Source organism: Callorhinchus milii, unplaced genomic scaffold (genome assembly GCF_018977255.1).
Source record: "Callorhinchus milii isolate IMCB2004 unplaced genomic scaffold, IMCB_Cmil_1.0 Scaffold5, whole genome shotgun sequence".
NCBI classification, from domain to species: Eukaryota; Metazoa; Chordata; class Chondrichthyes; order Chimaeriformes; family Callorhinchidae; genus Callorhinchus; species Callorhinchus milii.
In genome coordinates, this window is record NW_024704746.1 from 43,351,774 (window position 1) to 43,375,208 (window position 23,435).

General features: G+C 47.2%; 1 protein-coding gene across 4 annotated transcripts; it reads right to left on the reverse strand.

Moving 5' to 3' along the window:
- Window positions 1-941: 941 nt before the first annotated feature.
- Window positions 942-23,001, reverse strand: parvb (parvin, beta). 4 transcript variants are annotated; one of them, XM_007894612.2, is made up of 13 exons: window positions 22,784-23,001; window positions 11,673-11,762; window positions 10,966-11,036; window positions 10,229-10,331; window positions 9,574-9,714; window positions 8,424-8,539; window positions 8,031-8,089; window positions 7,401-7,420; window positions 6,517-6,578; window positions 5,139-5,207; window positions 4,408-4,509; window positions 4,066-4,138; window positions 942-3,729 (listed from the first exon to the last, which is right to left on the reverse strand). In XM_007894612.2, exons 1-13 carry the CDS (start codon window positions 22,899-22,901, stop codon window positions 3,653-3,655), a joined length of 1,101 nt encoding a protein of 366 aa, XP_007892803.1. In that variant the 5' UTR covers window positions 22,902-23,001; the 3' UTR covers window positions 942-3,652. The 4 variants fall into 4 exon arrangements, with proteins under 4 accessions (XP_007892803.1, XP_007892807.1, XP_007892804.1 ...); XM_007894616.2 differs by lacking the exon at window positions 22,784-23,001 and adding an exon at window positions 18,150-18,418; XM_007894613.2 differs by lacking the exon at window positions 22,784-23,001 and adding an exon at window positions 13,842-13,953.
- Window positions 23,002-23,435: the final 434 nt, after the last annotated feature.

Here is a 23,435-nt window from a genome sequence, read left to right on the forward strand (position 1 = left end):
GGTTTAAGAGTTGTAAAGGGCAATTTCAGGACAAGCACCCGGAAGCCTTCTTTACCCAGAGGGTAATTAATGATTGGAGCAGGTTGCCAGGAGACTGGGACTCGATTTAAAAAGCTACTTGATTCTGTGATGGGTGCACGGTAGGATGAGCATTCTGGAGGATTGACATTGGATGGGCCAAAGGGTCTTCTTCACCTGAACCGGTCTTGTGACACATGGAATGAGATGTCAGTGGAGTTTCTGGCTGTTTTAATGGAAACATGGAACTGTCAGTGTTGATTATCATTCCTGTTGAATCAGGAAAACAGGCACAGAAGACCATTCAGCCCAGCAAGTCTAGTTCATTACGAACATCAGAATTACACTGGACCTTTGAGAATTCATACTGTACTTTGGGCTTTCCAATCACAGACTGTGGGTGCTTCTTTCCTCTGTAACAGTGATTTTCCCCTTTCAGTAATTGTATCACGTCAGCACTTTCAATTCTCTGTATTGTACCACACTGAAGTTTATTGAGAAACAGCTCATGAGGAAAACGGGAACATGGGGAGACCATTCAGCCCATCCAGTCTGTTCCACCGGTTTATTAGATGCTGGCAATGTCCTACTCTTAACGTCCAAACCTTCCACAATACGTCTTAATTCTTTAATCCCCCCAGTCTATGACTCTCTCATAGAAAATCCTTCCAATTCTGTGCTACACCTTCCTGGGAAGAGCAATATACAACTTCTCAACCTGCGTGAGCAAACACTTCCTGACTGGCTACAGAACGCAGGTTATGGTTGAGCGCCTCCTTTGAAGGATAGCATCTATTAACATGGCAAAGGATGCATCGGAGTGGACTCAAACCTGCAAGTTCCTGACCCAGACTCAAAGGTGAAGGATCAGGCCGACCTGTGAGCACCAGTCAGGTTGAGATACTCAGACAAAGATGCTTGAATCTGGTCACCAGTGGACATTTATTAAAATAAATAGTTAGTAAATGTCAAACGGCAGCTGACAGTACCATGCACATACAAAGAAAGGCCTGAGTGGGGGTCCTTTTCTACTGATTCCCCCAATCCCAAAAACACACAGTCCAGTCCACAATCAACGCTCCACATTGGAGACAACTTACAGTAAGTACATTGGAAACATGAATTTAACACTTGAAGGAAATGTAATTCCTATTAACACCATTGGGCTCTAACGTACAGAGGCTACTGATATCAAGCGTCCATTGAACCATCCTGGTCAAAGGCCAGGAAGGAAGAAAGTTGTGATACCAGAACATGAGACAATCGTTGATCACAAAGTTCAGACATCGGTGATATTTGCTGTGTTGCTCCAGTGATGAGCATGGTACTGAAAAGATTTTGCAGGTGAGTAACTCATGCCTTTGCTCTAAATGGCGAGATTCTGTGAAGCAGGATAGAAGCTTTTTTGGCTTTCTGTTTAGTTTCTGTGAATTGAAGGGCATCACTCTCTCAGGGGTGCCCATTCTTACACTGCCTGTGGGAGCCTCCAGTCACGCAAAATTCACTGGGTGGATTCACAGCGGATGACTCCCACCTTCAGAACACAGCTCAACATGGACAGTCTGGCCTTTTCTACAATACTGTAAGCTCCGTTGAGTGTGATCCTGTTCTCAGCTTGTTAAAAAATACCCTCATCAACTTCACTCAGAGCACTCACCCAATGAGAAAACAGTTACTGATCCTGCTAGCCTGACAAGGCGATCAGTCACTTCAGTTACCAGTGTAATATTCCCTAGAGCCTTGCTGTTCTCTCTGGTGCAGTGTTTAATCTGTGTGTCTCGCTGATTTCTGTTACATCTGTGTACAGGTACACGGAGTGAATGTTAAGTGGCACAGTATCAATTTATGTAGTACTATATTCAACCAGACATCCCAATCAATCCATCCATCTATAACCAGCCAACCTGATTACTCATCCAGTGTATACTGGCCACTCAATCTGATAACCAGTCACATTGTACAGGAAAGCCAAACCCAAACCAAAGGCCCGGGCATAATGAATCCCAGTGTTTGAGCATGTAGTGAACGAGTGCCTCACTGGTCGGGTATAGTCAAGTCTTGTGCAGGACTTGACTGTACCCGACGACCCATTCACAACCCATGTTATGAATGGTGACCAATCAATCAACCTTCTCACACACCATAGGTTTTGCGCAGGTTTGTCTGCACAACAGGAGTCTCTGGTGAGGCTCAACACTACAGTGGGCAATTGCTGGTGAGCAGCCAGAAACTACTGTACCTCACTCAGACAAGCATCCACAGACAGGAAGATAAATAAATCCACACAAACCACATCACGGGGTTCGCTATTAGGCGTTCACAGTTTGCTAAAAGGCAGGTGTGCAGATCAATGCAGATACTTCAAGTATATCAAGTATATGTGTGTGTTAAACACTCCAGTGACGATACTGCTGTAAACATCGTGAAGGAAGAATATACCATTCAAATATAGGCTTTAAACAAAACATTTCAAGTAAACTAGCCTGCTCGTGCAGCGGCTTCAGACAGGCACTGTGGCTGATAACACATTAACATTCGGAAACAGCTGTTATCGTTCTAACTGTAGAGGTGAGATTACCACAGGTGAGTGAGGAGTCAATCAAAACTAAAGCTGATCAAAGTTAGTACCTTACGGTCTGATGATGACAGGTGGTGACAGTGTGATGTGGAATACTTAGGGGACGAGGGAAATCACGCCAAGCTGGGTGGTGTGAGGAAGCCAGTGGCAGACTCTGACAGCCGAGGGGAGAGGAATGAGTTTACCAGCGCCATAACCTCAGTGGCTGCTCACAGGTGCAGTGCGGCCCCATTGTCAGAGTGAACAACGCTGGAGTATCGGGAAAGGAAGTGAAACAGATTCAACCTCGGGCTTAAAGTAGGGCAGGTTAATCCGGTTGGTGACAGCCACTAAGGAGATGGGGCCAATCACCCAGCAGATCAATTGGCTGCAGTTTGCCCTTAACCCTTTGGGGACTAGTGAGGTTGATAAGCATCAAACACTGACAGGGCATGTAATGAATATTTAACTCTCGTAGCACCACAGTTCTGTCACAAGGTGTCCCTCTCTGACTGCAATCTCTGGCTGTGTGAATCAGACATTCAGAGACAGTTAAAGCCTACTCTTGCTGCCCAACACAGAGCTGGGGAAGGCTCCTTACGCCCCTAAAGGTTAACAACAAAACATAAAAGCGCTCTACCCTCACCCAAATGAAGAGGTAGCTGACAGGGCAGGCAACAACAAAAATGGAACAAGGCAAGTGCATGAGCCATTGGCACGTCTGCTGATTGACATGGGCCATGCTGCTGCCAGTCAAAGCTTTACCAGGAAGCTAATAATAATAATCTTGCATTTAATACAGCACCTTATCACATCATCTAGATGTCTCAAACTCTTCACAGGATTTACTATAAAGTGGGAGTGACTGTGTGTGGTTTGCTGGAAAAGTTTGGCAAATATATGAATATTACCCTGATACAAAGGGAATCCATGTCCCCCAATGGGTAGGAAATAGCATAGCACTCGCTGATTCCAACGACAGTCTCACATCTTAACCGCCCCCCCCCAACCCCAAACGGGCCCGGTGAGCAGCAAGGATTCCCCTGCAGTGCTGGCCCTCGGCGACTGCGAGCACCGTTACTCCACATTCTTGTATTTGGTGAACAGGTTGTACAGGACTCGCAGTGTGGACTTCAGATCCAGGCTCACCACGTCTGCAAGAGAGAAAGGGGGGGGGGATGGAGAGAGAATGAGAGAGAGAGAGCGAGAGAGAGGGGGAGAAACAGCGAGAGAGAAAAAGAGAGGGGTGTCACTGACTCAGCAAACTCCACATGGCAGCAAATGGAATAAACCATGAGAGCGAGGGAACAGTGCTGGCACACTGAGAGGAGCGGGATTCACATGGCTCAGATAGAGAAGTGCAATGTACAGTGAGGTCAAGGGTACAGATACAGAGAGCTGCAGTGTACAATGTGGGGGCGGGTGGAGCTGCAATGTACGGGAGTTCGCTCAGGCTGTAACCAGCTGGTGCTCTCGCACCTCACACTCACCCTCCGGCCGAGCTTTAGGCTTTTTGAGGCCCCCGTCCTGCATCAGCTCGAAAGCCAGTGACACGTTGTGGACCTGCAAAAAACAACTGCTCATTTAATTTCATTCATTTCACTGAACCATGCTACCATGCCCCCAACTCCATGCATCTCCATTTCTCCATTTAGCACCCTTCCCGGCTTCCGCTTCTTCAAACTCCCCCACCCACCCCACTCGGCTTCTGCGTCTCTCCTCGCTTCCCGTCAACCTCCCAACCCACGTTGTCTCCCCCCCAACCCACGTCCTCTCCTCCCGGCCTCCGAGTCCCCTTGGCCATTCTGAGTGAGGAACAGGCCAGCACGAACCTTCTGGTCAAAGCTTTCCGGTGTGAGGTAGAAGTTGTGCAGAGGAACAAAGTAATTTTCCAGAAGCCCCATAAGCAGCACAAGGTACACACCATCTGCAAACTGACAGCACCAGTTACGCTCAGACATGAGCCAGCTGCCCCATTCACTCACTGCTCTTCAAACACGTTTACACTCACAGTGCCTTTCACCGCGGGAGCAAGGCTCAAAGTGCTTCACACAACCGACTGGAGACCGAGCTGGGATGGGTGAGAGGAAGATGAGGAAGGAGGGCGCAAGAGGGACCCAAACCATGGGGACAAAGGTCTTAAGATGGGGTTTAATGGTGGAGAGGGAGGGATGAAGCGGAGGGACTTCAGTGTCAGAGAGTTTCAGAGTTTCGGGGCATAGTGGCTGAAAGCATGGACACTGATGGTGGAGCATAAGGGAGGAGGGACCTGCAGAAGGGCAGAGTGGTGAAGCCAAGGGGTTGAGTAGTGGGAGTGGAGTGTACGATGCTAGGATAGGCACGAATGGAAAATGAAAGAGTAAATCGATGGAGATGGAGCAGAGAAGTGGTGAAGAAGGATAGAGTAGGCAATGGAAAGATTCGCAGGGAAACTTTGCTTTAGTAAACATGGGAAAAATCCTTGACTCTAGCAATGACATCAGGGAGATATATAGCCAGCTGTACTTCACTCAATCCTGCCGCGCACTGTCCAAGCAGAAAAGAGAGTGAAAGAGCTCGTTACCTGCGTCTCCAGCTCAGTCACCTCCAAGTTCAGCTTGTTTAGATGTTTGTTCACAAATGTGATGAGCGACTGTGGGGGAAATGTTTTCGTAACATGAACAAGCTTCTCAACTCTCAGGAAGACGATTGGAGAATTAATTCACTTCAGACAACCTCGTCTTGCCCGCATCCCCGCCTCCCCAGAGAGACAATGGAACATTCCAACTTTATCAAACCTAGACTCACTGATGCTGCCTTTTAGGGGGTTAGCTATGAAACTGTTAGGACTGGGGTTATAGTCCTGAGGCCAGCGGATCTTAAGAGGTGATGTCATTACAAGGGACAGAGCCTTTAACTCAAGAGCCAGGACGGTTCGAATGGAGGTCAGGAAGGATGTGGAATCCTCTGCCCCAGAAAGCTATAAGAGGGTTTGATCAGGTTAACATCAATAAGTTACTTCCACTGGACAGAATCAAAAGGAATGTCTATGAGAGAGACAGAGACTGGGGGAATAGAGAATAAAGGGGTGAAAAAGTCAGGTATTGGGAGTAAGATATTGCCAACATCTAACAGACTTGATGGGCTGCAATAAACCAAAGGCAACATTCCTGTTCCTCTTCCTGTTTTCCTCATGGGCTGTTTCTATAATAATAATAATAATCCTTGCATTTGATATAGCGCTTTTCACGTCGGGAGGACGTCCCAAAGCGCTTCACAGAACATACTGTAGAGGGAATTGACTGCATATTTGTGGGCGAACGCGGCAGCCAATTGCGCATAGCAATGTCCCACAAACAGTTGTAGATTGAAAATGACCAATTTATTATTGTTTTTGTTTTTTGGAGGGATGGCACAATACAGAGAATTGAAAGTGCTGACGTGATATGATCACTGAAAGGGGAAGCTGTAAAAGTCCAGAGGAAGTCACTGTTACAGCGGAAAGAAGTTTTCCTGATTCCACAGGAATGATAATCAACAATGTGGCAGCTCCGTGTTTCCATTAAAAAAGTCAGAAACACCTTCTCATTCCACGTGATACAAGATCACAAAGCAGGTTCAGATGAAGAAGGCCCTTTGGCCCATCTGATCTCATCCCTCCAGAACACCCCCCACCCCCTCCCTTCACAGCATCAAGTAGCTTTTTAATGAGTCCCAATGTCCTGGCCTTAACCACCCTTCCTGGCAACCTGTTCCAGTCGTTAATTACCCTCCGGGTAAAGAAAAACTTCCTGTGTCTATCTTGAAATAGTCCTTTACCACTCTAAACCTGTGTCCTCTTGCTGTACTGTCTTGGTGCATCTTGAAACATTGATCTGTGGCAGTTCAGTGTTCCCTGTGCTACTGTAAATATTTGTCTCAGTAAAATACTTTGGGATTACAAAGGAAGAATGAATAATTACCTTCTTCACAACGCTGAGTTTGTCAGGCGCATGGTCGAACAGTGTATCAAACGCATCTCGTTCTGCAATAAACCAGAGTCAACATCCCATTCACATCACTTTGCAGGTAAACTCTGACTCGTGAATCTGCTCTGTGTTGGAAGCAAAAAGCTGCACCGTGAGGTTGGGCTGGATGGAGACACGAAAGCTGAACTGGACGCCATTATTCACCCTTTATTTATGACCAATTAATGACTGTACTTTGGGGAGTGGAGTGGGGGGGGAGGTAAGTGGGATCTCGTTGGGGCCGAGTTTTCTCCAAGGTGATGTTTGGCAACGGAATGTCAGAATCAAGTCCACCCTCTGTGATGGTCTCTTGTCCGGTTCCTGAACCAGATGGGTCCACAAGACTTCAGAGCACTGCTGATGACAGCCCAGCTTATGGCTTATTGGCATGACTCAGATGGGTAGGACGCAATCATAATGATGAGCAATGTGGATGCTGGGGGCAGGGACATCTCAGCCTGTATCAGTTTAGTTTCATTACCTAGATTAGGTCACCCATCTTGACAGTGGGGTGGGGGATAGAGGGGAAGCCCTGCCGAACAGTTAGCGCAGGGGTTGGGAAGCCCCGTCCGACAATGGGGCAGACACTCAACCCAACTGGGGGGAGAGGGAGGGATTGACACCTCACTAGAGAGTGGGGAAGAGGGGCGGTGGAGGGTGGGACAGGATGCTGCAGCCAAGGTCTCTCTGGCTTCTGATCAGCGGCCTCTCTAGAGCAATCTGCAGGTGCAGGTGGCAAAAGGAATGCAATCGCCGTGGGGCTGGGAATCAATCAAACAACAGATGGAACCCAACACATTCAACCTTCGTGAAAGACGCCACAGGAACAGTTTACTCACCAAACCTCCCCATCATCAACCTGCAAAGCAGAACGTAGCATGCCAGTTAGGGATTATAGAGCACAGGTGCACTGACAATACATCAACTCAGTGTGTCCAGGCTTTAATATACTAATGCTCTGTTTGCTGCTCCACAGGCTGCAGGTCACGTCATCTCCCGCACCAGGCTCCACGAGCCTATCAACCCCAATTCGCCTGGCACCACTGGATGTCCCATCAAATTGAAGATCCTCATTCTCACATTCAAATCCCTCTGTGGTCTCAACCCCAACCTACCCTCCGTGACCTCTTCAAACCCTACTGCTCCCTCCACTCGGCAGGCACTGGCCTAAATCCTGCTCCCCGCCCTGCCTGCCCCACCATCGGCAGTCGGGCTTTCTGCCATTCCCCTCGATCTCTCAAACTCCATCCCAGAGCCTCTCTGCCTCACCCCCCTCTCTCTATGCTTTCAATCAACTTTTTATTGTAATATAATATTTGCTGTTTAGTCAGTGCTAGTGAGGTTAGGAATTTGTCTGAAAAATCCAGTCCTTACATTTTATTATGGGGTGGGGGTTGGGGAAACAATGCAGGGATTGGTAGTGGTGTTGGGTGGTGGAGGAGGAGGTATGACACTGAATGGTAACTTACTCTGTTGTGCTGGTGAGCTCCTCTGTAATGTGAGACGTATGGAGCATCCCTTCCCGTTTCTGAAAGTTAGACAAGAAAAGGCTGAGAGACAAACATCCAACAAAAAAAACAGCCCCACCTCTAGGGCCTGGACAACCCCCTTGTGTTATATCCTACAATAGGGATGGAGCTGAAGGGGCCTGGAATCTTGGATATAACCTGTGGTTTCAAATGGCCGGGGCTCCCAGACAGATGCCCAACTTTATACAATGGCATTCGTAGACTTTAGTCAGTGTGTGTCTGTGTGTGCGGTGTGTGGGAGATCTCCTTTGTGCTGGGCTGGTGGGGAGGGAATGGCAAGCTGCAGAGATTTAGGGTTGGAGTTCGAGACGAGGTATTTGGAGAAAGGCTTACCCGCACGACCAGCACCTGCACTGACACGTGTTCCGGAAGCCTCACACGGGATCGGAAGTGCATTGCCAGGGCTACCAGGAGGTGAAGGATGGCCACCATGTTTTTGCCATGGATCACTGCAAAACAAGAGTAAGTCATTCTCAACCGCAGCTTCCAGGTTGCAACTGCAATCAGCACATGACTGGGTTTCTAATAATTAGCCTCACTAATTCTAATAATTAGCCTCCGTCAGGAGGTCGTCTGAAAGCGCTTCACAGGATTTTACTGAGAAGTGGAGTTACTGCATTTGTAGGCGAACATCCAGCCAATTCTGTGGAGTCCTGTAGCTCAGTGGTTAGAGCACTCGCTTTGCAAGCGAGAGACCTGAGTTCAATTCCAGGCAGGGCGAAACCTTGGGCAAGTTTCCTTACTCCACACGCCTAATAATAATCCCTCCAAAAAACCCAAAACAATAATAAATTGGTCATTTTCAATCTACGACTGTTTGTGGGACATTGCTGTGCGCAATTGGCTGCCGCGTTCGCCCACAAATATACAGTCAATTCACTTTACAGTATATTCTGTGAAGCGCTTTGGGACGTCCTCCCGACGTGAAAAGCGCTATATCAAATGCAAGGATTATTATTATAATTTGCCCACAGCAACGTCCCACAAACAGCTATAAAATGGCCAATTTTTTATTTGGGGATTGTTGGCCAGAATATCAAGAGAAACTCCCTTCTCATTTAGGATAACGCCATGGGATCTTAAACGTCCACCTGAATAGGCAAACAGGCCATCGGTTTAACGTCTCAGCTGAAGGACGGTGCCTCCGACAATGCAACGCTCCCCCCAACACTGCAACTGAGTGTCAGCATAGACTATGTCAGTTAAAGTCACGATGTCCGGCTTGAACCCACACCTTCTGAAACAAAGCGAGGAACTCCATAGGTCTTTACATAGGTTTATTTTATTAGTCTTTAGCTACCGTCACTCATCACTCTGTCACTGATCACATTAATCTTGGGTGAATTAAGATAATCCTTGCATTTGATATCATGCCTTATCATCGAAATGTCTCAAAACGATTCACCGCATTACATTTAATTGTAAAGCTGGAGGAAAAGCACTCAGTGTACAGAGTGAAAACAGATGGCAGGCTGGCACTTACAATCCACACTCCATTTAATAGCCCAGCCTTGAGGGCGAAGCAGAGTGTTCACATACTCCAACACTGTGTGGAGCTTCTGCTTCTGTCCAATTTCTGACTGCGTCACTTCAGCCACATTCAGCTTATGATTTGAGAGTTTCTCTGAACAGAGAGAATGGAGAAAGAGAGAATATTATAAATTTACATTTGATAAATCACCTTTCACGTTGCGAGCACTTCAGGTTCACTGTAACGTGCAGTGCCTGTGCATTTGTGCCCGAAAGTAGCAGCCAAATTGTGCACAGCAATATTCCACAACAGCCATGAAGTAAATGACCAATTTTAAATGGTGGATCGTGAGCCACTGGGAGAGAGAAACTGCCTTCTCTTTTCCAATAGTGCCACAGGATCTTTAACATCCACTTAATAGACACAGACAGGACCTCGATTTAATGTCTCATCTGAAGATGGTGCTTCTGAAAAGCAGTGCTCTCCCCAGCCTAGAAGAAGGTGGGAGGGGGAGGTCAGAATGAATTTCTTTCGGTCCTGTTATTGGCATCACTGACAATCATTCAGCAGAATAGTGGGATCTCTAGTGCATTGCAGCGCTGCTGATCGCTCCACACTATCCTTAGTGCTAGCAACTTCTGCTGCTCACAAAGCACCTGATGCCTACCCAGCAGCTTCTGCAGAACCTGCCCGTCATAGAGATCATCTTCCAGAGTCTTGACAATGATTCTCTCCTCCACAAGCACGTCATTGATCCAGTCAATGAGAACCTGCACAACAAAAGCAACTCCCATAAGTCAGTCGGTCAGTCAGCGTGGCAACACAGGAAGAAATCCAGACGCACAGGGGAATAATAGGGACTGAGAAAAGGCAGAAAGCCAAGTTTAAATACTGGGAATTGCCTGGAATGAAAGGGAATGGCAAGTTAGACAATGGACAACTCTTCCTTTTGGAAGACGGATCATTGCAAGGGAAAGAGCTTTAAATTCAGAGCCAGGATGGTTAGAGCTAAGGTCAGGAAGCGTTTCCTCACACAGCAGGTTGTGAGGATGTGGAACAGCCCAGAAAGAAATGTTTAAAAAAAAGAGATTTTGGTAGTAGAGGTATTAAGGGGTGTGGCGAAAACGTGGGGGAGCTAGGATTATAAAATCTGGTAAAATCCAATGAACTGGGGGAACAGGATGGATGGACTGAATGGCCTCCTCCTGCTCCTGTATTCCATTGATTTTAGGGTTTTTTAAAGCAGAAAGTGTATTCTCTGTTAATGCAGGTTTACTCTGGACTCACGGTACATTTCCATCTGGTTTCACCTCAAACTTTGATGTTGAAAAATGGTAATGAACGGGGATGAATGAGATGCAGTGCTCCAGCCTCACTGGGTACTGTTCATTGTATTACATTTACCTTCACAAGCTCTTTGAATTTGGCCTCTTCCTTGGATGAGGGATCAATCATCGTGCGTTCTTCATTCTCCTCTGGAAGCCAGCGCGGGAGAGAACAGGAACAGGCATTCACAAAGGAAGGTACTCAACTTCCAACAGCAACACTTACATAGTGCCTTTCACACAGACTGTCTCACAGCGCTTCACAAAGAGAGAGAATCTGAGCAGTACTGGTCAGGCACGGTCAGAGAGGTTGTATTTTTTTTCTAATTTAGTGTTCCCAAGTATTTTTTCTCATTTACTCCCAAATAATACAATATATGTCTCTTTGCCCCTGGTTTGACCTCCTCTCTGCCCCTGGCCTGGCCTCTCTGGGGTGCAGTTCCATGATTGCCGGTTTCCCTCCCGTATCCACCCAGTTACCATTGGCCATGCGTGAGTCTTGGCAATGAGTGCTGACAGGCCACAACCCAACAGTGTTGCAAGCGAACCCACAGGCTTGTTGCTCAGTGTCAACCTGGACTGGGAGCAAACTCCCAAGGTGGGGTGTAAACCCACAATCTTCTGACCCAGAGGCAAGAGCTCTACCAACTGAGCCAGGCCAACGACAGCAAAGTTTCTTCGTGTGATAGACATTTCATGCTGATGTCAGGGCATATGAAGTGACCTTTGCTGCAGAGGGGAGAATGGAGGAAGCCTGATACACAGGTTATAGCAGGCGGCACGTACCGAGCATGGTGTCCTCTGGGTGAACTTCTCTTGACGTTGGGGACATGGGGGCGTTGATGGCATTTTTACCTTCCTCTTGCAGATCGCTCACTGAGAGGAAGAAAGTAGAGGATCAGAATTCTGCGTAAAACAAAGCTCTTTCACTGTGTCTCGGAGGTTCCACCAATGTCAAAAACAGCTTCAGCTTCGGCCAGGAAATTTTGAGGGGGGGGGGGGGGGGAACTGCCAAACCACCTGCTCTCTTCTAAAGGGGCCAGGGGGGATGACGCCGCGCGAGGTAGTTTGTATCCGTTCTGTACATGTTGGCAGCCCTCTCTTAACTTTATGCTTCAACCATCTCTAATAGTTATTGAAAACGCACCAGACAGAACTTTACAGAGAGAGATGCCATTCATCCCGTCGTGCCTGTGCTGCTCTTTGAAAAATCGATCAGCCCCACTAACCTGCCTACGCCACCCACACACAACCTGTAAATGACTTCTCTTTAGATATCTGTCTCAGATGGTCGAAGTCTTTCTTGAGTCAAAAGTTAATGAGCTCACGTCAGGACATTGATGTTAGGCTGATGCTCCGGTGAAGTGTTGCGTGGAGCGCTGCACTGTCAGAATACTTCAGTTGACATGTTAAACTGAGATCCCACCTGGGATGGAATTTAAAGATCCCACTGTTCGAAAAGAAGGGAATTTCTTTCTCCCGCTGTCTGGTCGACAATCACCCAGATAAAATTAATCCCTCACTTCATGGTTGTTTGTGGAATGCTGCTGTGCAAATTGGCTGCCGTGTTCACATAAAACACAGGGTCAATGGCCTCTACAGTATGATCTCTGAAGTCCTACGAGACCTTCAACCACGTGATAAGGCGCTATGTCAGATGCCAAGAATATTTATTTAACTCTGGACAAATATAAATCTGTGTCTGCATGGTTTAATCACACCACATGTGTTTCGGTGGACACAAGCCATCAGAAGGGCTCAAGTCAACAACAATAATATCTGCATTTGATATAGCACCTTATCATGTCGTCGCGAAAAATGCTTCATAGGATGTCCCGCACCAAACTCCGCTCCCCGATTACCCGAGTCCTTGCCAGACTGCACTGGCTGCCTGTCCCAGAGAGGATCGCCTTCAAGATCCTCACCCTTGTCTTCAAATCCCTCCACTCCTCTGCACCCCCTACCTCTCTGACCTCCTCTCTCCTCAAAACAGTGCCCGTTGCCTTCATTCCACTGTGTCTGGCCTCCTCCTTGTCCCCTGAATCCTCCGCTTCACCCTTGGCAGCCATGCCTTTCAGCCACTAGGCCCCGAGGCTCTGGAACTCCCTTCCTCACTCCCTTCGCCTCGCCCCCTCTTTCTATTTTCAGTCTCGGCTGAAGATCTTTCTTTTCGACCGCGCCTTTGGTCACCTTCCTCCCCCTGCCTCGGCCCCGGAATCCGTTACTATGAAGCCCTCTGAGACGCCGTCCAGCGTGGAGGGCACTATAGGAATCCAAGTTGTTGTTGTTGTTACTGTAAAGTGAATACACTATGTATTTTGTGGGCAAAATCCTGCAAACAATAGTGTGAAGCAGACCCACAAGCAGCCATATTTTGATACAGCGCTTTTCATGTTGGAAGAACATACCAAGCGTTTCACAGGATTCACAGTAGTGACTGTGTGTTTTGTGACAGAACACATCAGACAATTTATGCACAGCAACGTTCCTCAATCAGCCATGAAGTGAATGACCAATTTAATTAATGTCTTATTATTAGCACATGCCCGATACTGCATTTGAGTGTCAACTTAGACCATATGAGTTCCAAGTCCCGACGTGGGGCTTGAACCCACAATCTGCTGACTCAGAGACGAGAGTGCCACCGACTGAGCCAGGCTGGTACACAAGTCAAAAGTAAAAAAAGATTCACAGCTCAAGAATGAAAGCAATTTAAAGTTTGTCTGATCGGCATGGGAGTAGGTTAAGTCTTTGTGAGGAGTTTAACTTCAAGAAAACGATTTCAGGCTTGAAATTATAAATTATTACAGTGTTAAATAGATTGTAGCTCCAGTTCTGCTGCTTGTATAGAACAAGTCGTGTCATGGTTTAATTCCACCCGTTTAGTAAAGCAGTCTTCAGTTCAGTATTACACAAACAGGCTCAAAGCACAGCCGAAATCATGACAGCTGTTACCTTCGCTTTTCCTGTTCTTCTTCCCTCCACACAAGAGCCCTGCCATCTCCTCATTAACTCAGCCCAGTGTCCCGGTTCTGCCCTGCGCCCTGTCAGCTGTGGGGGCGAGTGAGGAGTGAGGTGCAGCTGGGAAAAGCTTGGGATATTTCAAGCAGGAACCACATATGTCGTGTCCATCACGGTGACAGGGCAGAGAGAACAGGGGGAGAGAGAGCGAGTAGTCTCTCAGCTTCCTGTTGGTGAAGCTTCTTCTGTCTGAACCCCGATCAGCAGTGAACTGGGCAGAACCATCACGGAGTGAATGACCAGTTTTATCTGGGGGATTGTCAGCCAGGACCCCGAGGGAGAGAAGCTCATTTCACTTTTCCAATAGTGCTGCGGGATCTTTAACATCTATCTGAATGAACAGACACAGACGGGACCTAGGTTTAACACCTCATCCGAAGGAAGGCACCTCCAACAATGCAGTACTCCCCCAGCACTGCACTGGAGCATCAGCTTAAACTGTGATCTCAAAGTCACTGATGTGGGGCTCGAACCCACAAACTTCTGCCTCAAGAGGCAAGAGTGCAAGTGACTGAGCTGACACTGCCGTAGTTTAAAAGAGTGATAAACAGATATTTTGGAATGCGAGGGTTATGGCAAAAGGGTGGAGTTTTGGGAGCAAAAGATCTGCCAAGAACTAATACACTAATTCGATATTATTGTCCCTGTTTGTTCCTGATGTCCTATATGATTCAGTCGGGATATTACATTCTAAATGACTCTGAAGTGATTTCAACCACTGTGAATGAATTAATAAAAGGATAACCATAATCCTTAATGGTCTTAAGTTGGCATAGCGCCTTTTACGCCTGGAGGACGTCTCAAAGCACTTCACAGGGTTCACCCTAATAAGCAGGAGAGCACAACAATTTGCATTTATATGGCGCTTTTTCACACGTGTGTGGGAACACTGAAATATATAAACAGGAATGTGCATTCTATGTGGCAAAATCCCAACAAATCAAGTTCATGTGTTAAATATAAAGTGCTTTTAAAATTAAATATAAGCGTGTCACTGACGAGGATTTCTTTTACGGGCTGTGGTAAAATTAAACGCTCTCGATCTCAGGGGAGACTCTGTTACTTACAACTGTTCTTTGGCAAACTAAAAATAAAACCAACTCTAGTCTACTCATACTGCTCAATCCAGATCCACTTAATCCTATGTTGACCGTGCAGGGAAATTTCAAAACACTTTTCACAAATTTTCTGCCCTATGGGACTTTGAGTTCATAGTCCTTCAGATGAGATATTAAACCAATGGGAGCCCCGTCCCTGCCTGTTCAGGTGGACGTTAAAGATCCTGTGGGACTATTGGAAAGGAGAAGAGAGGTTCTCTCTCCCAGTGTCCTGTCCGACAATCCTCCTGACAAAATTAGACATTCATTTCATGTTTCTATTTGTGGGCAAAATGGCTGCTGACTTCACCTACAAAATGCACAGTCACTACACTTAATAAACAAACTGTCTGAGGCACTTTGAGACCTCTCGGTGTTATCAAATGCAGGGATTATTTTTAAATGAACTGAATCACGAGCTGAACCAAATCAAGATCACAATTTGAGGTTTCAAACTGGGCAGCTATGGCCATATACAACAACAACCTGTGTTTATATAGTATCTTCATGCTGGAAGCGGCTTGGAGAGCGAGACCACTTACATCTGCACTCGGTGCTCGCTCAATGTGATTTGGATCTTTATAACACTGGTTAGTGTGGCCACACACCGCTGCTCAGGGCAAACAGATTATTGCACAGCAACTAAATTCAACTACTTTGCCCTTGGTGCACTATGGCTGCAGAATTCACACATGAACAATCGGGACACTCTGCTCACTCTCATCCTAACACTGAGCTCAATCACTGGCTGTCTCTCACTCTGACACTGAGCTCAATAACAGACTGAGCTCCAGGTGTGTATAGCACTTACACGTTAAAATCTCTCTATGTCTGTCAGGAGGAAAGACCCCCCACCACGCTAAAAGCATGTGACTGCCATGCTCCCCCCCCAGCCTTCCCGCAGGGTGCATGCGAAATGTCTGATCTTTGTATTCCAACAGTACATGTTAGCGATATGACCCATTCACAGCAATGAGATGATTAGGTACAGAAGAATCCAACTCGATGTATAAATGACAAGAGTCCCCAGGAAGCTGGTCACTGAACTCTGCAGTTAAACTGTCTGGTGACAGACTAATTTTACTCATTGACATGGGACAAGATGAGTCCAGCGGTGCCTCTCAACAGAGCCTGACGAGGTACTAAAAATGTACTAACAGTTCACAAAACAGCTGGTAAATTATGGACCCAGAGGCAGATTTATCGCTTGGCAAGTGGTGGACGGGTGAAAGCTTGACTGACTGTCAAGACTGACTGACTACGGCACTTAAAAGTAGCACAGAACCCTGAGCCATCAAACTCCCAGAGTCGTGAGGTCAGTGGGGTTTGGTCCGCTGGGTGTCTGACACATGAGGGCTCCATTCATGCTTAATAGTCTTCAAATCAGATTGAGGTGTTCCATCTCTGGAGGAAATCCGTTACAGACACACGGAAATTTCTGTGTCTGGAATGGAATACACATTCTCTCCCATGAAGGACACGCCCATCTTACCTAATTCCGGAGAGTATGAGGCGTGGGTTAGCGACAGCCAAGGCTTGGGGACCCCAGAGTGTGCATTGGAGTAACTGCTGGAGTATAACCAGCTAAAACCGCATAGCTTGCCAGTGAGAGTACTGCCTGGCAAGCTTCCCACTGCTCGTCCAGCTAGGACCACCTTATCCCTTAGGGTTTTGGTTTGCAGGGTTAACAGGAGCTGAGTGGGAAGAGTCCCTGTCCCCACTCCAAGTGCTGCAGATAAGCCAGGTTGGACTGTCATCAGCAGTGCCCTGTACTTCGGACCCGCCTGGCTCAGGAACCGAACTAGAGACAAGAGATTTTGTATAGTGTAAAAGGACACATCGCACTAACCCATATCGGGCACTGCTGCTAAGTTCAGTTTACACTAAATTGAAAGGGTCCCCAGTGCAGTTCTGCTCTTTCCAGTTGGGAGTATTCCTGTACAGCCTATGAGCGTAGTTCATGCTATCGATTATTATATGCCGCCCTCCTGTGGACATTCTGAATTAGAGTCCAAATACCTCCCCATGTTTAACGCTCTTCAGTATAGCTTGGGTCCTTGGAGGGTAGCGTGCACCTGGGGCAATGGGACTGCACCTGTTGTATACCAGGAGTGCAATATACATCCAGCTTCCTGTTCATAGCGCACGGCCACCAAAGGCTTCTCATCATCCCATGTCTCGCGAGGAGCGACATCAGTGGGCACAACATTACTTGTTCAAAACGTTTGATTGTAAGTTCTCTCCTCTTTGCTGGCTGGCTGCCCAGCAGTTGCACAGCCACACATAAACTCCCCGTCTCAGCCCAGACCCTGAATCCTGACAGAATATTCAAGAATGGGGAGGGAGGGGGGACAAGCGAAGATAGGATCAGCTCATAATCCTGTCTTTATGCAGTCCCCTCTCTCTTGCCCCACACACATTCTATTCAGCAAGATTTATTGGACGGCAATCACGATCGGCTGATTTTCCTCACTCTATAATGTCCCCCCATTGCTCACATGTTAATAATAACAATCCCAGCATTTGATACAGTCCCTTATTACCTCGTCAATACACTGAAGTGCAGTGACTGTAGGTGAATGCAGCAGACAATTTGATCGCAGCAACGTTCCACAAACAGCTATGAAGTGAGTGACCAATTTTATCTGGGGGATTGCTAGCCAGGACACCAGGAGAGAGAAACTCCCTTTTCTTTTGGTTGAACAGAGTATTAGGTGCACTTTGACAAGAGCCAAGGCTTGGGCACTCCAGAGTGTGAGTTGGAATAACTGCTAACCAGCTAAAACTGAGGGGCTTGCAAGGAGGGGAAGCACGGCAGCCGAGTTTAAACACTTCCACCCTGACAACTTATCAACTGCTCATGATATTAACAACAATAAATCTCGGAGAGATGGACCACTGCAAAGGCCAAAGGGTGTTACTCCAGCAAATCTTTACCACCCCACCAAAACAAGCTTACAAACACACAGGTTACACCTCCAACAACAGCAAGCTGCTGAGATGCCAGCCAGAAACATGCTTTGTTTTGTTAGTATCACAAATTCTTAAAATTAAATTCTCCTTAAATTCCACTTAAAGCACGCGAACAGCAGCTTACTGGACTTATTTTCCTAAGTTTAGACTTTCCGATTCCCGGTTTACTCACTTCTCTGTTTTTTTTCTTCAGCGGGTTTGTTGCAAAACAGGTGAATACTGAGGTAGAGCCAAACAACCGACAAAAGATCCTAATTTCTCAGGCACTGCACAGCACACCGTGCTACACAGAGCACTGAGTATAGAGATCCAAGCACAGAGCACAGGACAATACAGCAATGCACTAATGCCACACAGCTCACAGAAACACAAGCTACAAAAAAATACCCAACACACAATTTCTACAATAATACTCGTCTGTCGTAGAACAAAACAAATTGACCACCAAGATGACAAGACAAGCGCTGGAGAGAGGAAGCAACTGTTCCTTAAAATATGCCAAGGAAATGAATTAGCAGTAATTTGTGCATAATAATCTACTATCGAGTAGCTCAGCCCTTCAATGTATTTACCATGAACGGAGCTTGAGGCAAGGATTCTAGACTCATCTAAGAAATGGCTTGATGTTGACGTTAAAAGGATGGACAGTCTGGAAGGTCAAATGGGCCAAAGGGCCTTCTTGATCCAAACCAATCTTGGAAGTTTTCTTTCAACCTGAGCAATACTAATCTTTGCATTTGATAGAGGGTCTGTACCTTTTAAATGTCTCAAAGGGCTTCAAAGGGATTTGCTATCAAATGTAATGACTGTTTACATGCAGGCAAATGTGCGAGCTGGTTCACAAACAACAAAATACACATTCAGTTAATACACTTTACAGTGAATCCTGTGAAGTGGTTCAGGGCGTACTCCCGATGTGAAAGGCACTGTTATCAAATGCATGCATTAAGATTGAAAACATTTTTGAATAGCAGATATAGAGGCCACAATTTAAACTAACTAATGCAACATGGCTATTCACTACTTGCAAAATTTCAACTTCCCATCCTGACTTGTAGCAGTAGATGTTTAACAACTTGCATTTCCACTTTTTCACAAGTCTCATCTTACACTTGGGTTTGAACTCCCTGTCTCAATCCCTCTGCCTCACCCCCTCTTTACCCGTCTTCAGATTACATCTGAAGACTTTCCTCTTCAACCGCGCCTATGGTCACCTCCCCTCTCTCTGGCTCGGTGTGAAGCTCCGGCAGTTATAAGCGCTTCGAGACACCACCCTGAGTGAAGAGCGCTGTATAAATGCAAATTATTGCTGTCAAATAAAGTGACGGTAATTTTATGCTCGAACAGTAACACAAACTCTTTGAAAGTTGTGAATTAATGGAATACAAAGCTCATCAAAATAATAACATTAATCCTTACATTTGACAGCACCTTTCACGTCGGAAGGATTTACTGTAAAATGTAGTGACTGCATTTCGGAGGGGAACGTGGGGCTGCGATCTGAGCTGATGCGAAAGGATTAACCATTTTCATTTTCCCAACAGCAGTCAGAGGTTCAAACACAAGCTAACCACAGGCTAAGCCTGCCCGACTGATCTCCACTCAGTGCGCATGAACAGTATTAATCTGCCGAGACGCTTACGTCTGCTTGATCTCAATTTGTTAAATCTCTCGCTCTACGAAAAAACAAGGGGATGTTTAAACAAATCCCACCTGGGCCTTGACCATCTATTAATGTAAATTTTCAGAGCATCCGGAAGTTGGAAAATTCTTACACACTGCCTCAGCTCTGAAGACCGTTTCCTGTAAATTTCTTTTAAGCACTGCGGAATTCTTCAAAACATCTTCAAAGTTAAGATGGAATTCAACAATTTGCCAAATTTTGGATGCAATATAATACAAATTTACATTTACACAGGGCCTTCCACGTCAGGAGGAAAAGATGACTGACAGTGCGATAAAAGAGGTAGGTCTTGAGACAGCTTGAATGAGGTGGTGCGGTGTGAGGGGAGGGGGAGGGAGTCGTAGGGACTCCGGGATGGAGTTTGAAAGATACGAAATGCCACATAAACTGAGTAAATCCAGACCTGGGTAGCTCTTAGTTTTCACTTTCACTAAGCTGTTTTGTTTGAAAATCTTATTTTTTTTTAATAAATGTAACCTTCTCACCAGCTCTCATTTTGCGTATTAGATGGTAATATTACAATCTGCATTATGAGGACCTCTGTCCTCTTTCTCCACTTCCTCCTGAGGTCACATTGGGGACAGTGCCTTGGAGCACAGTGCTTGTGGCTGCGACGGTGACCTCAGTAGAAGTATCTCACACCACACAAACTCCTGCCCTTTGCTGGATTGTGGAACGACCGTAGCAATTACAACTTTCCTTTTAAAACCATCATTTACTGCAAGTTTCTATAACCGCGTTTGCTGCATCAACGACAATCAATCTTGTATTTGATCCAGTGTCTCAACATCAAAACCCCTCAAAGCGCTTCAGTAAAGCACTGTTAGGTGCAGCGAATGGGTATTTTGGGGGAGAATGCAGCAGCCAATTTGTGTACTGGAAACAGCCATGAAGTGAGCGACCAATTTTATCTGTGGGATTGCCGGGCAGGACACCGGGAGAGAGAAACTCCCTTCTCTTTTCCAATAGCACCATGGGATCTTTAACCTGTAGAGGGCACAGAAGGTACCTGGGCTTAATATCTCCATCAAAGGATGACACCTCTGACAAACATTTTGGACACTGAATCAAAGATTATTATCAGTAATTAATATTAATTAATGGGAGTGCCTCTTTATCAGGAAGCCGTAGAGACACGCGCCTCTGGAGTATTTCGTAAATAGCTCCAAAGCTGCCACACATCTACATTACACTCAGAAGACTGCACAATGCAGATCTGCAATCTGTATCACAAGCTTTTTCTCTGCCACCTACACAAATGCACAATCAGAGCATCCTCTCAGCACGGCCCTCGGAGCTGCACAACCAACAACAACAAAATTACATTTGTAAACCGCCTTTCACGTCGGGATGACGTCCCGAGGCACTGAACAATCAGGGATCAGGAGTCTAGAGACTCATACTAAGAGTATCACACATAGAGAACTCCTGATAAAACTGGAAGAACTGTGCCTATTTTCACTGGAGCTGGGAAGTTTCTAACATAGGGGGAAATTATTTTCACTCGTCGGTGAGTTGGAAGACACCAGCTGATAGCAAGGGAGCTAAGAGGGAGACTGGGACGATTTTTTTTCACACACAGGGTTTTTATTATGTGGAATGTGCTGCCGGGGTTGGTGGTTGTGGAAGGATCCGGATTAGCTTTCAAGAGGGAACGAGACAGGAATCTAAAGAGAAGTAATTTACAGGGATGAAGGTCGGTCAGTGGGACTGAATCGATTGGTCTTTCAAAGAGTAGCGCACACACACAATGAGCTGAGTGGCCTTTCTTTTTCTCTGTGTAAAGCTCTCTGGGTTCATGGTTGTTGGTATGCTCCTGCTCACCTCTCACCACTGAGGGTTGCCAGCAACAACAACAAATTGCATTTATATAGCATTTATATCAAATGCAAGGATTATTATTATTATAGCGTCTTTCATGTCAGAATCAGGAGCAGGTCACAAACAGCTGCTTCTACCACTGAACCAGTATGCGGGGTTGATGAAGAAGAGAAACCTTTTAAAGCAACACAGAGATCTCCGTTTTCAGTGGGAATCATCAAGCTACACGTACAACTCCAGGGCGATTCCAGTCAAAGCAGCTCCTCTCTCTCGACAGGACACAGGGCTAAGTACATCATTAACAATAAGAATAATCCTTGCATTTAATACAGCGCTTTTCATGCCTTCTAGACGTCTCAAAGCGCTTCACAGAACAAACTGTAAAGTGAATTGACTGTATATTTGTGGGCGAAATGCGGCAGCCAATTGTGCACAGCAATGTCCCACAAACAGTCGTGGATTGAGTAACCAAATGTTATTGCTTGTTTTTTCTTGAGGGATTATTATCAGGCGTGTGGAGTAAGGAAACTTGCCCAAGGTTTTACCCCGCCAGGATTCGAACCAGGTCTCTCACTTGCAAGGTTAGTGCTCTAACCACTGAGCTACAGGACTCCACAAGGATTAACCTTCCCGTAAAGGTTCAAACACTGACTGAAAAGATTCAGTCCCCCCGTTGCCCCCAATTTGTGTGTGAGTTCCCAGTTGGAGAGCGGGTATAATCTGGGCACGAATCTTCACCGAGTGTGTGCTCTGACTGCTTATTGATCTCCCCTCACATTCCCCGCACCCTCCTTACACCGTTCCCCTCTCAACCCCCTGACACTCACTGTCTCTTCTCACACCTCCCCCTCACTCTCCCCCTCACTCTCTCCCCCCTTGCACTCTCTTGACCCTGCGCACCCTCTCCCTCTCTCGCACTCCCTCACACTCTCCCCCTTCGCAGTCTCCCCCTTCGCACTCTCCACCCCTCGCACCCCCTCCCCCCCTCGCACTCTCCCCCCCTCGCACCCACTCCCTCTCTCGCACCCTCCCCCCTCCCCCTCTCTTGCCCCCACTCCCCCCCTCACTCTCTTGCCCCCACTCCCCCCTCACTCTCTTGCCCCCACTCCCCCCTCTCTTGCCCCCCCTCCCCCTCTTGCCCCCCTCCCCCTCTTGCCCCCCCTCCCCTCTTGCCCCCCCTCCCCCTCTTGCCCCCCTCCCCCTCTTGCCCCCACTCCCTCCCCCCAACACATTTCCCCCCTCATACTCTCACCCTTTACTCTCTCCCCCTCTCACTGTCCACATACACTCCCCGGACTCACGCTCTTTGATTTTTTTCTTCCTCACTAACGTGCCGCCCAGTTTCCCGAGGAAAGACTCGTCCTTCTTCCCGCGGGCCGCCTGATGGACGCTCGCACTCCTTGCGGGCGACGCCGCCATTTCCCGTTACCGGATGTGGCGAACCGCAACTCCCCGACGGAGCTCCGCCACAAGACCACAGCGCCCTCAGCCCACAGCGCTCCCCGGCGGAGCTCCGCCACAAGACCACAGCGCCCTCAGCCCACAGCGCTCCCCGGCGGAGCTCCGCCACAAGACCACAGCGCCCCCAGCGCTCCCTGGCGGAGCTCCGCCACAAGACCACAGCGCTCCCTGGCGGAGCTCCGCCGCAAGACCACAGCTCTCCCAGAGTCCTGGCCGACAATCCCCCATAAAATTGGTCACTCATTCCATTGCTGTTTGTGGGATGGTGTTGTGTGTAACTTCGCTGCTTCTTTCACCTACAAAACACAGTAACTGCACTTCACAATGTGTTTTGCGCTGTTTTGACGATCTGGTAAAGCGCTACTGCAAATGGAAGGATATATTTATATTTAAACCCTTCGCCTTGCTTCGGAGTCCGTCTCCTCGAGCTCCTGTTTGAAGGAAGTTTTACGTTGAACACCTCCATCCGTCACCATCGTACCCTGTACTAAC

Coding starts and splice junctions, on each gene's coding strand:
- parvb (XM_007894612.2), bottom strand. CDS start 22,901: ATGGCGGCGTCGCCCGCAAGGAGTGCGAGCGTCCATCAGGCGGCCCGC. Junction 11,037..11,672: donor CCCAGAGGACACCATGCTCG/GTACGTGCCGCC, acceptor GCTGGCTTCCAG/AGGAGAATGAAGAACGCACG. Junction 10,332..10,965: donor AATTCAAAGAGCTTGTGAAG/GTAAATGTAATA, acceptor TTTGTTGTGCAG/GTTCTCATTGACTGGATCAA.